Below are 13,613 nucleotides of genomic sequence, written 5' to 3'. Positions count from 1 at the left end.
TTACCACCTGTTTTAAATCGTAGATTATTAGTCTTAGTGAGGCTATACTGATGTGCAGTATTTTCAACCTTTTAACTGGCATTGTGTAGTTCTTCTTATTTTGCGAAGACCATGACTTTCTCCGCAAGTGAGTTGGCACGTAGAAGTTCTTATTTCATTCCTTTCAACCTTTACAGTTAAACAAAAATGCTAATAGTCAGAATTATAGTTGATCAAAGCGAAAATGACACAAGGCGGTGTTTTGGGCAGTTATTATATACTTGAGATATCCCTATTACGGAAAAAGTTCTTTTGGATATACTTGTCGACGATAACGCAATATCATTGATTGGATAATTATTTGAAAAACTACTAGACAGCTCCAAAATGTATTAGAAAGAGCTGTATTAGAAAGAGCACTAAATCATTTGAACAGAATTGTCAGGTGCAACAAATGGAGAATCACACTCAATCCTTCCAAAATGCAATTAATTTTATTCAAATTCCCTCACAGCCACGATGCTGGGAGGTAGCAGATAATCCTCCTAGGAGAAAATCTCGATTTTAGAAACTCGGTGTCCTACTTGGCAGTTTATTTTAGCAGGACTCTCAACTAGAACATTGACATCAAAAACACCTTAGGCAGGGTAAGAAAAAGAGCTAAACTCTTAGGTGCCTTGTCCGGAAAACTCGCAGATGCGTATATAACAACGCCCCGTTATATATCCGTAACAAAGATCTGATTCGGGAACTCATGTACACATGTAATGAGTTGAAAAAGAAATAAAGAAGATTGCCAAGTATCACGAAAAGCGATTCAATTTTGTGATACCAGTTTGTGCTAAACTGGTAAATGTAAACAAACCAAGGATAATTATAATCATTACCAAAGTTATAAAGTACCATTTTAACTCAGACATCGAACCAACAACAGTAGCTGAAGTAAGCAAATTCTATAATTATTTTTAAGATGAACTGTTGGGACTATTTTTAGTCAACCCCATTTGAAATACGTAGGGGGTTAAGACCCAAGCGAAACCGTTTGCAGCGAACCCTGGAATCGAACATTCTAACATCGCAGCCGGTGGGAGTAAGAAGCTGGGGCAGACAAAAGCTGAGGTGGATAGACGGGGTAACACATGATGCTGAGAAGATCGGTGTTGCTAACTGGAAAATCCAAGCAAAGGACAGAGCCGATGGAGCAGAAAGTTTGAGAAAGTCGAGTCCTTTTAAAGGCTGTGGCACATTGATGATGATTTATTGACGCACATTAAATACAAGATGTTGGTAAATCCTACGATTAGATGCACTATTTTCTTTTAATAAGACACATGCTGTTATATAAGTGAAGTTCTTTGTTTTTTCTTATTCATTGTCAGGTTTGTTTTTTGATAAGATCAAATCTGTATTTTTGTTATCGTTTGAAATAAAGAAAAATAGTGGATGTATACCAATATTTAGAATTACCTGATTCATAAAACATTTTAAAATATTGTTATGTTCTATATTTCGCAATTTTTTTATTTCGTTAAAAATGCTTTTGTTCCAACTTTAAAACTCAAATTGACACAATAGTAAATTTTTGTCTTACTAATCTTTTTGTGGTTATTAACCTTGTTTTATATGCTGTCTTTTATAAATGCGCAATATTAGCTTATTAACTCGTTAATTTCTACTGTAAACTTATTCACTGTAATATGATTACTAATCAAATTTATCGTTTAATAATTAATTTTTTTAATAGGGTATAATACCGCCAATAATTGTAATTGTTTGAACTTTAAATTAGTTATTTAATATTTTTTAATATAATTTATGTTTTTTTTATATGATTTCCCCTTAAAGATATACATAAGGGAACTTGGAAATATCTTATATGTTAGGTCTTTTAGAGGAGTAAACATAGATAGTGATCACCATTTAATTAAAGCATGATTTAAAGAGAGAATATCCAATATAAAAAAAGAAGATCGGGAGTTACTTAAAAGTTTTATATCATACTGTAGAATTCAAAATCTTTTGGTTTTTAGTAACTTGGTATATGGGTCCTATACAACTCGCATCAAGTAATTCTATAGCACATTTTCTACCACAATCTTTATCTTAAAACTATCTTTCCCAGGTACTAAATTAAAATCCAATAAAAAACAGTTTGGCTTATAAACTTTTATATATTTTTTTTTTTAATTTTGAAGACATAAAAGTAAAAAATGACTCAAATATAAAAAATAACTAAATAATTCTTAACAACAGTCCAAATGTTGGTAAAGCTGAACAATAGCCTTTCCAGAACTGTCTCCTTTTGACATAGCAACGAAAAAATTGACAGTATTTTCAAAACCTTGACCTATAGATTCCTTGAATTTAATTTTACCGTGTGCCATCCACGTTTGTAGTTGGAACATACCTGCCATCCATTGAATCGTTCGACTATATACGTCCAATTCTTTTAATTTCAGGTTCTTCTTCGTGATTATCTTCTGAGCTTCTTCGTTTTCATCTGAAAAGCATTTAATACTTTATTAGTTCAAGAGAAAAAAAAATAAGATACTGTCGCAGAACGTGATCATTTGGGACGATAATTTGTGTTTGTGGATAATTTAGTAGACTTTGCAAAAGCATTGTTATAAAGACAAGAGAAATGTTATCTAGAAAATAAAATATATGTTTATGTTTATGCAAACCAGATCTTTCAGCATGAAGATTTTCATTGTACTTGACTAGCCTTTTATGAGATGCCTTATGGTCCCTCTCCCGTTTGGCAATCAGTGTCTTTTCTATTATTGTTTCTATATATTGATTCTATTTGATGGTTTATAATGTTTGTCAGATCAAAAGAGGTGTCCGTCAGGGGTGTATCTTATCCCCACTCCTATTCAATATTTATTCCGAGGAAATATTTAACAAATGTATGGAAAATGCAAATCAGGGCATACAAATAAATGGCGAGCTAACGAACAATATAAGATATGCAGACGACACGGTGATCCTTGTCAGTACCATAGACGAATTACAACAGGTAATGGAAAGAGTTTATTCAGTTAGTGAGTAATACGGCCTGAGCCTCAACTTCAAGAAGACAAAGTGGATGCTGATAAGCAAAAAGCAACAACCTGCTCGACAATTACGGATAATTAACATACTAATTGACCATGTAGAATCTTATGTGTACCTTGGCACCAACGTAAATGAAAAATGAGAACAGGCCACAGAAATTAAGGCGAGAATAGAACGAGCTAGAGCAGCATTTAACAATATGAAAAAGCTCCTCATAAGCAAGGATTTGTTTCTTCCTCTAAAATTACGTCTAGTTAAATGCTACATCTTTCCGATCTTACTATATGGTATGAAGGCCTGGACGCTGACAGAGACGCTCACGAGAAAACTACAAGCATTCGAAATGTGGATGTACCGACGCATTATTCGTATATCCTGGACCGAATATGGCACCAACCAGCCGAACACCATGGAACCAACATAGAGGTACTCCAAATAATCGGAAAGGAGAAAGAAATCGTGAACACAATCAAACAAAGAAAGATTGAATATCTAGGCCACATATTAAGACACGATAAGTACCGTCTACTGCAATTGATTGTCTAGGGAAAAATATATAGTAAGCGAGAGCCAGGCAGGAGAAGACGCTCGTGGCACCAAAATCTGCGGAAGTGGTTCGGGCTCACATCTGTCGAACTATTCAGAAGCTCCGCCTGCGGACAGGGCACTTGAAGAAGAAGAAGAATGTTTGTCACACATCTTGTTATAATTTTCGCAGTGTCTGTACTATTCCAACGTTTTCTTTGTGGCCTTTCGTAGAATTGTTATTTCTGCGGTCTTCTTACTTTACTTTTTCGTGTCTGGATCCGACTACAGTTTTTCTGCTTAATATCGGGCTACGTCTACACCCTTTGTATTTGCGAGCCATAAATCATCAAGTGATGGGCAAAGTCTGCATACTCTCAGGTGCTCCACGTTCTATATTTCCCCACATTCACAAAGTGCGTCGCTGTTTGTCTTGATGCCCCATTTAATGGGGTTCTGTTTTACAGGGGCAACACCTGTGCGTATGCGATTGAGTGTCCGCCAGGTTATCCAGTCCAGGTTCATTCCATTAGGTCGTTCTGAATGTAGGGGGAACAGTTCGGGTGGGTTGACGCTGACATTTCTCATAAACCTTTTCCTTGATTTAAGTCGGCTGATTCCTGGCGGTTCGTCAAACCCGTATAATTGGTGCCTTTCATCAAAAGTTTGCCTGAACTTCTCCACATATTATGAGGCGCATCTACGGTCGTCTGGTGATGCGAATCCAGCTACCCGGTACAGTAAGGGTAAAGGGGTAGGCTTCATACAACCAGTAATTATTCTACATGTTTCATTTAACGCCGTGGTGACTTGTTGGGCTTGTCTAGATCTACCCCAAACGGGACAAGCATATTCCCTTTTGAGAAACATAAGGCCTTAGCTGTTGTCTTCAAAACCTGGGGGTTTGCACCCCACTTGCTCATTACAAGTTTCCGGAGAAGGTTGTTTCTCGTAGAAACCTTTTGTCTTGTGCTCTGACAGTGAAATTTATACGTTAGTGACCGGTCTAGTATTACTCCAAGATATTTGGGCCTATCAGTATGTTTCAAGCGTCGTCCCTCCCAAGAAACATTCAGTTTTACATGCGCCAGTTGGTTGTTGAGATGAAATGCACATACTTGGGTTTTAGTAGGGTTTGACTTTAATGAGTTTTTTATGTTTAAAGCCTCTTCCATTGTCGACTCTACTTGTGTGAGGGTTTTCCCCTTTACGGCTATACCAAGGTCGTCAGCGTAGACAAAACTCTCAGTCTGAGGGTGCATTGGTTGGTCGTTGGTGTAGATGTTAAATAATGTTAAATAACTGCGGTCTTCAATTCTGCAGGAATACTTTCGGTACTTTTACACAGTTTTCACTATATTCCTTCTTTAAACTTGGCTCTCCAGCTTCCTGTTCAGCCAGTTTTCCTCCTGTATTTTTTTTCAAACTTCGAGAAAAGAAAACGAAAGAAAAAAGATTTGAGTTTTCTTTTATTTTATTTTATTCACTATTAGAACATTGGAAGTAAATGTTGGACACATTAATTGATTGATAAAAATCAAATTATTTTTGAAGGAACTTTAGACAAACAAAGGAAAGTCAAGTCAAGTAAAATCGATGTAGACATAAATGTTAGGAACAATGGTAGAGCAATCTTATATCGGTTCTTTAGAAGCTCTCATACATTTTATTTTTCAGTTCTTATTGCCATCCTTAGACTTGTCCCCTTTATATTGAAACGACATAACATTTACCAAGACAGCATCGTCTGCATAACATAGTAAATTCATTGTGTATTCCCCATTCCTTTACTTTTATTTACTAACTATATTTAATTTAATATTTCACTTACCATTATCATTAGAAGTCGATTTGTAAGATGTATTTTTACTTTTGGCTATCCTGCCTTCAGCATTCATATGTTCATAGACTACTGTGGACACTTTACCGCCAACCTAAAAGATCATTTTATCAAGGAAAATCACTTCATTTTAACACAATTTACAATAATAAAACTGTATCACATAGATAACCTTAGAATCCGCGCCAGCAAAAACAAGAGTAAAAGCTAATACAAGACATATCGTAGTTAACTGCTTCAATATCCTTCAAAATACCAAGAGACAATTCAAGAGACCGTTATACTGCTCTCCGTAAAAGGCTTTTTGTCCGATTGCTATCCTGTACAACATCTGCATCGACTCAAATACAGTCTACAATACGCTACAAACAACATCATTTTTGTTAATTTTGTATTCATAATAAGACAATTTGATTTTAATAAAATATTATCTACTTTTTACCTGAGGTCACATCCAAAACCTAGCAGTTTATGCAGAAGACCAACAAAACTGTAGGGTTGTCAATCGTCAGTCAAAAACGTCGCATGGACTTCCAAAGTCACAAAAAAACCTTATCCATATATATTTCTCATCAAATTCCAGAGGTTAAAATTCTTTATTTCAAACTTTCATTTATAATATCTAAATTACCGCTTCAGAAATAAAGTAAAATATTCTTTTTACGAAATAAACAAAAATGAGTCATCTGCCACTGGTAGGAATCAAAAAAAGACGGAACTGACTCAACATTTTACTAAAAAAAAAATAACAAGACAAAAACTTCCCTCTTCTTACCAAAACCAAGCTGATAAATTACCGTAAGAATCAATTAACGAGTATAATAACATAAGGTATACAAGGAGAACGATGGAAATAGTATATAGGACAGCTTTACAAGGACGAAGATAGAAAGATCGATGAAAAAGATTGGAGAGGCTGAAGACGAACTGGTAACAATAATGGAAGTAAAGGTAATAAAGGATATAGGAAGATTAAAAAACCTAAAAGTCTCAGGTCCGGAATCGATTAAGAATGGACTACTAAAATATGGAAGAAAAGCCTTAACAGAAAATATTACGAAACTATTGCAAAAGATTCTTGAAATAAAATGCATACAAAAGGAATGAAAATCAAGTATAAAGATCTCTATACACAAAAAAGGGGACAAAAATGACCCATCTAACTGTCAAACTATTACATTGCTTGACACCAGTTTGAAATTATTGACTACACTTGCTGATACTTGCTAAGAAAATAATCGAAAAGTGTAATATGTGTATATCGTAGATAATGAAAACGACCTATAAGGAAGGGTCCTGTTTTGGAAACTAACGCAGAAAAGTTTAACCTGAAAATATCAGCACTAAAAACAAAGTCCCTAATACACAAATCAGAGAGATGTGTAAAGTACATAATATCGTCAGATGGGGACGCCAAAGAAGACGAAAATAGAACCAACACATTACCAAAATGAGAAGAGAGAGACTTGCCCGAATAGTAAGAGAAGGAAAACCAGAAAGTAAAAGACCACAAAGATGGAGAGATAGCTGGCAGAAAACATCGCAAATATTGCTAAATCAGACCGGAAATAATAGACCTTAAGGTCCAACATACGAAGAAGACGAGAAGGTATACAACATAAGGTATACAAGAAGAACGATGGAAATAGTATATAGAACAGCTTTACAAGGACGAAGATAGAAAGATCGATGAAAAAGATGGAGAGGATGAAGACGAGCTGGTAACAATAATGGAAGAAGAGGTAATAAAGAATATGGGAAGATTAAAAAACCTAAAAGTCTCAGGTCCCGATACGATTAAGAATGGACTACTAAAATATGGAGGAAGAGCCTTAACAGAAAATATTACGAAACTATTGCAAAAGATTCTTGAAATAAAATGCATACAAAAGGAATGAAAATCAAGTATAACGATCCCTATATACAGAAAAGGGGACAAAAAAATTATTGACTATACTTGCTGATACTTGCTAAGAAAATAATCGAAAAGTGTAATATGTGTAAATCGTAGATAATAAAAACGACCTATAACGAATGGTCTACGCTTTGGAAGCTAACGCAGAAAAGTTTCACCTGAAAATATCAGCACTAAAAACAAACTCCCTAATACACAAATCAGAGAGATGTGTAAAGTACATAATATCGTCAGATGGGGACGCCAAGGAAGACGAAAATGGAACCAACACATTACCAAAATGAGAAGAGAGAGACTTGCCCGAATAGTAAGAGAAGGAAAACCAGAAAGTAAAAGACCACAAAGATGGAGAGATAGCTGGCAGAAAACATCGCAAATATTGCTAAATCAGACCGGAAATAATAGACCTTAAGGTCCAACATACGAAGAAGACGAGAAGGTATACAACATAAGGTATACAAGAAGAACGATGGAAATAGTATATAGAACAGCTTTACAAGGACGAAGATAGAAAGATCGATGAAAAAGATGGAGAGGATGAAGAAGAGCTGGTAACAATAATGGAAGAAGAGGTAATAAAGAATATGGGAAGATTAAAAAACCTAAAAGTCTCAGGTCCCGATACGATTAAGAATGGACTACTAAAATATGGAGGAAGAGCCTTAACAGAAAATATTACGAAACTATTGCAAAAGATTCTTGAAATAAAATGCATACAAAAGGAATGAAAATCAAGTATAACGATCCCTATATACAGAAAAGGGGACAAAAAAATTATTGACTATACTTGCTGATACTTGCTAAGAAAATAATCGAAAAGTGTAATATGTGTAAATCGTAGATAATAAAAACGACCTATAACGAATGGTCTACGCTTTGGAAGCTAACGCAGAAAAGTTTCACCTGAAAATATCAGCACTAAAAACAAACTCCCTAATACACAAATCAGAGAGATGTGTAAAGTACATAATATCGTCAGATGGGGACGCCAAAGAAGACGAAAATGGAACCAACACATTACCAAAATTAGAAGAGAGAGACTTGCCCGAATAGTAAGAGAAGGAAAACCAGAAAGTAAAAGACCACAAAGATGGAGAGATAGCTGGCAGAAAACATCGCAAATACTGCTAAATCAGACCGGAAATAATAGGCCTTAAGGCCTAACATACGAAGAAGAAGAGAAGAATGATCAATTTAAAGAACTGTTTGGCTTGAAGCAAACCAAAAAGCAAGAATCATGCTGTAGCATAATGAAAGATGGTGTAAGGAATAAAATTCGCTAGAGACGAAGCTGTCAACTGATAAAGTACCTCCATATCATAGGTAAAAAATGCTAAACAGATCCTTTGCGAATATGAAATAATTAGTAACATGAGGCAAAAAATAATAATTTAGCAAAGAAAAGCATTAAACTCTATGTAGACGTTACTAGATTTTACACTAGGATCACAAAATCATTGATGGAGTTTAAAAAAAGAATAGGGTTAAATACTTTCTCCTTCAAGTGCTCCAAATAAACATCCTGAAATTATTATACAAAAAAACCTAATCTCTAGAAAACTTATGGAAGCTTAATAAATGCTCCTTGGTATAACATTAAAAGATATGCCTTAAAAAGGTATAACAAAACGTAGATATCTTTTGTAGATAATATTTTTGGACTATTACCAATCTAAGGCTTCACTGTTATACTAGCCATACTAAAAATTTATACCATACATTTCTGTAAGTAACTTAATGTTTATAAAGAAATATTCTGTCTGTTTTTATAAAAAAAAACTTACATTATCAAAATAGCAATCCACTCCTTGTTTAGCTATCCTAGTTAACTCTTTATCTACGTCTTCGTTTTTGCAGTTAATAAAATGATCTATTCTTAAGTCATTAATCAACCATTTTCCTTCGTCGTCAGTTTCTACTAGTCCAATTACAGTACATTCTTTAATTTTAGCGATTTGGCAGACAATACTGCCAACCAAACTAGCAGCTCCTGACACAACAACTGTCTCTCCTTTTTTAGGATTGCACAATTCCAAAAATGTAAAGTAAGCAATGTTTCTAAAAAAAAAGAATTTGTTTACAACGGTGCTATGTTCTAGAATCATGAAACATTCAAACAAATTAATATTGAGAAGTCTGATACAGGCAAACGACAGCTTAACGAAGGCACTTATAAATCGTCACTGACGTAACCGCATTGTCTAAAACCTAAACTGCATCAAGGATGGTAATGTTCACGGATTCCCCATTGTCCATACAAAAATCATCCTTTTTAAAAGCTGTTTCCGATTATGGCACTTTAAACTTATGATCATATGACTCCTTGGTCCATAGGCTGCAAGACACTCGTGCAGTTGGCTGATAAGAATACTAGGTTGATATTGGTCAAATTAAGCTTGGGATAGGCTGAACTAAGAGAAGAATTTTAATTTTTTTTTTGAAGAGAGTTCCTTGCCCCACTTTCTCAATTCTTCTTCACAAATTGTAGATGACATCCACGCTTTTTTGTTGGCTGTGTAGTTAACAGGCAATGTTTTTATGTTTTTGAAACATCTATGATGTTAACTTTTCCCAATAACCAAAAGCTTTATTTTCTATGTACCTCTCATCTTTGACAAACAAAAGCCGTGACTCTTTGTTTGTAGAAGACACCAGTTTCATCACCATTGAAGATATTCATTAAGAAGATAGAAGATAGAATCAGATAAACATTCGAAGAAAATCTTTAACAGACGCAGTAATTGATTTTAGAAATGCACAATTCCAAAAATGAAATGATTCAAGTAAAAATGCAGGAATTAAAGTAAAACGAGCATATGACAAGTACTGGTGAAACAAGATAAAATAAAACAAATAAATATAAAGTAAGTCCAAAACCAAGCTAAAATAATTTCAAGACAAACACATCTGTTCAATCACAAACGAAACCCTTAATTTGTAATCTCACATTAATCTTAACTTCCTATTTTCCCTGTATACAATTGCAAAAGAATCTTTAACATACTTTAATTACGAGGATATTGACCTTTTGGTAGAATTCGATAATTTGCTAAATTATTGCAAAACTTCTTAGTCCGAAAAATACTTGTACAAAATAAAAAGTTATAAAAAGTTGCAAATTCCAAGGTACAATGCAATAGACTTTGTGATGAATTTTTTTTGTGAGATTATAAATTGGATTGAACACTTTTTAGCGAACATATTTATAAATTTTCGTTACATATAAATCCCAAACGGATATAAATGATAAAAGCTTGTGATTTTTCTTATATTGCCGAGAAATGATGCTTACAAAACTAGAACAAAATATCAAAAAATACTGAATCATACCTTGTGGTGTATATTGATCTTAGATGGAAATTACACGTCAAAAAATAAATAGATACATAAAACAAAAGAATAAAAACATAATATACAAGTAAAGTTTGTGCTTACCCAGGTACTCCTAACACCCCTAAAGCAAGAGAAGGGCATGAACCTCCCATATCTGGTAGTAAATACGGCTCAGGTATTGCGGGATCCACAGCACCATCTACGATAGAATAAGTCCTCCAGCCACTTCTTACAACTACCAATTTACCTTCTGGAAAGTTTTCATTCTTACTTTGAATAATCCTGAAAAGTGTACATAAAGTTAAGTATATAGTTTGGCAATAAATCAAAATAAAACCAAATCTGCCCGAGGAAAAGTACAGTTAATGTGACAAGGTTAAATATTGGGGAATATGAGTTTAAAAAGATAGAACACTTTAAATATTTTGGAGTCTCTGTTAATGGAACTAATAAAAGAAGCACAGTAATTTATGAAAGAATTCGGGCAGAAATCGGAACTTACTGGAACTACAACAACTTCCTCAAAGATAAGAAACTTACTCAGAATACTCAGAGCAGCAATTGGACCAGTAATCACTTATGGTACTGAAGTAATGTGACTGTCACAGAAAGTTGAAGAAAGATTAAGGAGAAAAATCATTTGCTGTACGACTTTAGAAAACTAATGAACTACGAAGTAAGAGAACTTTTGAAAGGTGAAGATATCGTCAGTTTTATCAAGGCACAAAAACTTAGATGGATGGGACATCTAGACATCTAGACATCTAGACATCAGAACCATTTATTAAGAAAATCACCAAATGAAGACCAATATTAGGTAGACCACGTGGAAGACCGAAGACAAGATGGGAGAACCAGATAATTGTGAACCTTAAGAAGATGGGAGTTGGAAAAGAGATTGGAAACCATAAGCAAAAACAGGAAAGATGGAGAAATATTGTAAAAGACGCCAAGTCACACAACTAATTGTAAAACCAAAACGTTAATGGGGGCAGATCCTCAGCGAAGAATGAATCGGAAGAGCCCAAAGATGGCGGCAATCACTCGCTAGGAGTATAGATGCCATGATGATGATGATGATGTGGTTTTGGATTATATACACAGTAGTTATAATTGATATAATGCAAGATCAAGATAGAGAAATTAATGAATTTATTATTCTGACAAATAAAATAAACATCAATAAAATATAATTACCTGGCGATTTGCGTTTGTCTTATGGTGGTGTTATTGTTTTCTTCTACAAGAGGTCCTGCTGTACATGGGTCGACGCTTAAAAACATGGCTTTTACAAGAAACTCTAAAAATAAAAGTTGTGTTTTTTTTGTCATTTGTCATCATCTTAGTTTTTAAAAATAGTTACAAATTATTGGAAATAATAAACAATTTGGGGTTAGCTTGACTTTTTTACCGGTAAGTGTATAAATACAGCTGCATTTCCAATGCAGCTAGAGTTGCATCTTCAATTTTAAAATAAAATAAAGAATTTTAACTTTTACACCAAAAGAAAAACTCTTTTATAGTAGCAAGAAATTATGATTGTCAAATACATAAATAAAACAAATTGGGTGTACTGTATTTTTAGACAATTCAGAAAATTATATCAAAAATATAAAAAAAGAGTCTCGACATAGAAGCAACAGTTATGTTATGTCTGTACAAAAAAAAAGAAGAGAAGAAGAAGAGGAAGACCTTTTATAAAAACTATAAACAACTGTGAAAAACAGAAAAAAAAATAAACATGCCAAATCCTGCAGTATGGATAGTTGCTGCATGCACAATTTTTTTATTTGTGGCTATAAAAATTGTTTCCAAGAGCTTGGATTTATAAAAATAATACAATAAGTTGAAGAATTTGAAGAAAAAGGGATTTCAAAAACTTTAAGTTCTTTCTAATGCAGTGATAATATATAGAGTGATCTAATTAAGAAAGTTGAGAATTTTTTAAGTTTGTGTTTGGAATGACCTTATATATTAAATATAATTTTATCCCGCTAATATAATTTTATATTAAAATATTTAATATTTTAATAAAAATATAATTTATAATTATATATATATATATATATATATATATATATATATATATATATATATATATATATATATAATTATAAATTAACTATAAAATTATAAATTATATATAAATAAATTAAATAAATTATAAATTTTTATATATTAATTATAAATTAATATATATTATATATTATAAATTATTAAAAGTCAAACAAAAATTAGAAATTCTCTTCAGCTAGTACATTTTAATAACACCTGGTTTTTGGTTTAAAAAAAAACTAAAATATAAAAAAAAATTGATGTAAAAGAAGCAAAAAATATCTTGCAATTAATTATTTTTAGAAAAATAAAAAATACAATGAAATTTAGATAGGCTAGAAACTTGAATTGATGTAATTGTATATTACAAAAAACGATCAACTTACCCCCTTCCTCGATAGGACGTAGATTTTCTTCGACGAGCTCAAAATCAGACCGTTCCGGCAAACCATCGAAAGGTCTGACTTGCTTCCAAACTTTTGCTTTCACCATATCTGTCGTAGGAGGTTTAAGTCGAACTGACCGAAAACTTTTTTTATTGCAGACACAACAGTCACTATTTATACATTTGGTTATCTCTTCTAGATTATTCTACGGTGTGTTGAGGTAGCATTAGATAGCATTGACCATGGGTAAATATTTCGTGGTCATAGTCCCTCAAAAAATCGAAAATGAAATGCCACAAACATACAATTTAACAGATTATAAGTGGTAAGATTGATAGGTCGATGTTTTTATTTAATGTTTCTTGAATTATAATAAATCTTTAGCAGGTTAGTTTTATTCGACATATAATATCTAATAAGGCAGTCAATTACTAAATAATAAATTAGGGGGACAAATTAAAATTATATAAAGGCAATTTATGGAATTTTTATAGTTTTATATCAAACTCTTCGTATTTGATAC

General features: G+C 33.1%; 2 protein-coding genes across 2 annotated transcripts in view; one reads left to right on the top strand and one right to left on the bottom strand.

The window, feature by feature from the left end:
* The window catches only part of LOC140449405 (discoidin domain-containing receptor 2-like), a 1,157,947-nt gene that overhangs the window by 576,098 nt on the left and 568,236 nt on the right, over window positions 1-13,613 (top strand). The gene's annotated exons all lie outside the window — the stretch shown is intronic.
* LOC140450097 (prostaglandin reductase 1-like) lies at window positions 2,137-13,250 on the bottom strand. The gene is made up of 6 exons (XM_072543532.1): window positions 13,091-13,250; window positions 11,847-11,949; window positions 10,752-10,931; window positions 9,101-9,374; window positions 5,393-5,495; window positions 2,137-2,479 (listed from the first exon to the last, which is right to left on the bottom strand). Exons 1-6 carry the CDS (start codon window positions 13,194-13,196, stop codon window positions 2,223-2,225), a joined length of 1,023 nt encoding a protein of 340 aa, XP_072399633.1. The 5' UTR covers window positions 13,197-13,250; the 3' UTR covers window positions 2,137-2,222.

Source organism: Diabrotica undecimpunctata, chromosome 9, assembly GCF_040954645.1.
Source record: "Diabrotica undecimpunctata isolate CICGRU chromosome 9, icDiaUnde3, whole genome shotgun sequence".
Classification (NCBI taxonomy): domain Eukaryota; kingdom Metazoa; phylum Arthropoda; class Insecta; order Coleoptera; family Chrysomelidae; genus Diabrotica; species Diabrotica undecimpunctata.
The sequence above is the reverse complement of the archived record's forward strand: the minus strand, read 5'-3'. Positions and strand labels throughout refer to the sequence as shown.

What these genes read in the sequence shown, in the direction of transcription:
- LOC140450097 (XM_072543532.1), bottom strand. Translation starts at nt 13,196, where the DNA reads ATGGTGAAAGCAAAAGTTTGGAAGCAAGTCAGACCTTTCGATGGTTTG. An exon ending in ACGTCCTATCGAGGAAGGGG is followed by an intron (nt 11,950 to 13,090) that starts GTAAGTTGATCG and finishes TTTTATTTTTAG; the next exon opens with AGTTTCTTGTAAAAGCCATG. An exon ending in ATCGACTTCTAATGATAATG is followed by an intron (nt 2,480 to 5,392) that starts GTAAGTGAAATA and finishes AATGCTTTTCAG; the next exon opens with ATGAAAACGAAGAAGCTCAG.